We start from the raw sequence: 3,184 nt of genomic DNA on the forward strand, positions 1-3,184 counted from the left end.
TTTAGTTTTTAGTTTTTAGTTTTTAGTTTTTAGTTTTTAGTTTTTAGTTTTTAGTTTTTAGTTTTTAGTTTTTAGTTTTTAGTTTTTAGTTTTTAGTTTTTAGTTTTTAGTTTTTAGTTTTTAGTTTTTAGTTTTTAGTTTTTAGTTTTTAGTTTTTAGTTTTTAGTTTTTAGTTTTTAGTTTTTAGTTTTTAGTTTTTAGTTTTTAGTTTTTAGTTTTTAGTTTTTAGTTTTTAGTTTTTAGTTTTTAGTTTTTAGTTTTTAGTTTTTAGTTTTTAAGTTTTTAGTTTTTAGTTTTTAGTTTTTAGTTTTTAGTTTTTAGTTTTTAGTTTTTAGTTTTTAGTTTTTAGTTTTTAGTTTTTAGTTTTTAGTTTTTAGTTTTTAGTTTTTAGTTTTTAGTTTTTAGTTTTTAGTTTTTAGTTTTTAGTTTATAGTTTATAGTTTTAAGTTTTTAGTTTTTAGTTTTTAGTTTTTAGTTTTTAGTTTTTAGTTTTTAGTTTTTAGTTTTTAGTTTTTAGTTTTTAGTTTTTAGTTTTTAGTTTTTAGTTTTTAGTTTTTAGTTTTTAGTTTTTAGTTTTTAGTTTATAGTTTATAGTTTTAAGTTTTTAGTTTTTAGTTTTTAGTTTTTAGTTTTTAGTTTTTAGTTTTTAGTTTTTAGTTTTTAGTTTTTAGTTTTTAGTTTTTAGTTTTTAGTTTTTAGTTTTTAGTTTTTAGTTTTTAGTTTTTAGTTTTTGAGCTTTTGATTGATAAATTAATCATGAAAAGAAAATTAGTAAGTAAAGGTAAAACAAGATGAGTTGAAGTTGCGAAATTTCAAACAATACAGCACCACAATCTACTAAGAATACAAACGAAACAGAAAGTTGTTGTTCACATCTATCTCGCTGTAAATAGCCAGGATCTTATATTTGTTGACCAAACGTCTGGAAGCACTATTTTATTGCCACCGGCTGGGCGTCCGTCCATGACCGTGAAAACTATCTCGATTTCATCAGACTCAATGACGACAGTAGCCGGACCACGCGGCAGATAAGAGGGAATTGCAGGGATCACCCGCGTCCGGCGCGACCGCTTCCGTCCCGTCGAGGCGATCGTTTAAAAGCACTTGGCTGGAAGATCTGAACCAGAGTCAAGTTCTGATTTGTCCAAGACAGTGTCGGTGACAGCAAGACATGGCGCCTCGCGTGCAGGATGTCACCTTTCCCGTCATCACCGTTGATCTGCCCCGGGTTCAAGTGAAGGGTCGATCGCACACATACGAGCAAGCTCTGGATCTGGCCGGCTTTGGTCGAGCCCAGCTTGGTTTGATGGCTCTGGCCGGGTGCTGTCTGATGGCCGCTATGAACGAGTCCATGGTCGCGAGCTTTGTCCTATCAGCGGGACATTGTGACCTCGGGTCGGACCCGGAAAAGATCGGGGCGATCGGCGGAGCGATCTTTTTGGGTGAAGAGTGATGATTTGGTTGTTTGGATATCCAGAAGTGAAGGTTATTGGTTTTCTTTTCAGGAAACATGTTAGCGTCCTACTTCTGGGGATACCAGGCCGATACTCGCGGCCGGAAGACGGTTCTCCAGTGTGCACTGTTTGCCACCTCGGCATGCTCGGTGGTGTCTAGCTTTGCCACGGACTTCATCTCTCTGCTTGTGCTGAGGTTCCTAGCAGGGCTCTGCATTTCCGCTACATCTGCCATAGCTTACACCTATTTGGGTGAGTTCTGCACCGCTCAACGAAGAGGACAAGTGGTGGCATACGCATCAGTGATGATCTCGTTTGGAGTTGTGTATGTTGCTGGTAAGCAGAGTTTGATTTTGAACCATCTCACAACATAACGAAACACCTATTCTAGTGGTAAGTTGGTGGACATTATCCTGCGACTGGCGGTTTACCCTAACTGATACCTTCTCGTACCGACCGTGGCGATTGCTGTTCATTCTATGCACCATTCCGGGTATGCTCGCCGGAGTTACGTTGTGCCTTCTACCGGAAAGTCCGAAATTTTTGCTCTCTCAGAATCGACCTGCTGAAGCGTTGCAGGTTCTTCGGAGTTTGCATCGTATCAACAGTGGTGAGGCATGCGCCTACGGAGTCATCAAACTGGTTCCGGAAGTCGATGGAAACTTAACAAAAGTCGCAGGATGGAGTGGTGTTCTAGCATCGATGAAGGATCAGACGATTCCGCTGCTGAAGATGCCATACCTAAAGAACTTCGTGATCTGCTGTACAAACTGTGTCGTTGCTTTTTCTGCGTACAGCTTGTGCCTCTGGTTTCCTCAAATCATGGATCAAGTACTGTCGGACAAGGGCACCGTCGCGTGCACCATTCTTCAGAGTAACAACTCCAATCAACACAAAGACGATCTACAGTGTAACGAAACGATTCAAACCGAGACGTTTCTCTACACGATCCTTCTCGGAGTCACCGGAATGTTCTGCAGTCTGGTTCTATCCATTATCCTACGTCGATTCTCCAGTAAACCGGTGATGATCATCACCCTGGCCATAGCTGGAACCGCCGGTATCCTGCTTCAATTCATCACCAACAGTTACGCAGTGGCGGTGCTCTTCAGCGTCGAGATCATGTTCTGCGCGATGGGCGTTACGCTGATCAACGCCACGGCAGTTTCCCTGTTCCCAACGCACGTGAAGGGAATGGCCACTTCGCTGATCAACATGATGGGACGGTTCGGGTGCTTCGTGTTTGCAACCATTATCGGTACGTTGATGGCCCAAAACTGTCCGGTGACTTTCTACGTGCTCAGTGGATCGCTGTTCTTGTGCTCGGCGTTGTCCTGCTTTCTACCATAAGGTTTTTTTTTGAAGGGATGCAACCACAGATTAAACCTGATTAATGAAATTTAGCTAAGTAGCAAACTCGTCCCTGCAGTAAATATCATTTAAAAAAAGGATTTTTTATGAAATTTTAGAATATGTTGATTAAAGGCGTTTTTTTCTAAATCATATTGAATCGATGCAATTTCTTGAACTGATTATTAAATAATCAAACAAAAGAAGTTCATTCTCCACAAAATGTCGGGAAAAAGCCCCACATTCATGGTGCCCACATCCATTTTCTATGGGAACTTCGTTTGACCTGAACCTCTGGAACCATGTAATGTATGTCACTCAACAAACAGCCTAAATATAGTTAGTTGTGTTAAAAATGGGATCTTTTGACAATCAAAACA

The 3,184-nt window shown here is 39.6% G+C and overlaps 1 protein-coding gene across 1 annotated transcript; it reads left to right on the forward strand.

The window, feature by feature from the left end:
- Positions 1–1,171: 1,171 nt before the first annotated feature.
- On the forward strand, positions 1,172–2,804 carry LOC119769336 (synaptic vesicle glycoprotein 2B-like). The gene is made up of 3 exons (XM_038261354.1): positions 1,172–1,442; positions 1,506–1,790; positions 1,846–2,804. Exons 1-3 carry the CDS (start codon positions 1,172–1,174, stop codon positions 2,802–2,804), a joined length of 1,515 nt encoding a protein of 504 aa, XP_038117282.1.
- The last annotated feature ends 380 nt before the right edge of the window (positions 2,805–3,184 follow it).

This window comes from Culex quinquefasciatus, chromosome 3 (genome assembly GCF_015732765.1).
Source record: "Culex quinquefasciatus strain JHB chromosome 3, VPISU_Cqui_1.0_pri_paternal, whole genome shotgun sequence".
Classification (NCBI taxonomy): Eukaryota; Metazoa; Arthropoda; class Insecta; order Diptera; family Culicidae; genus Culex; species Culex quinquefasciatus.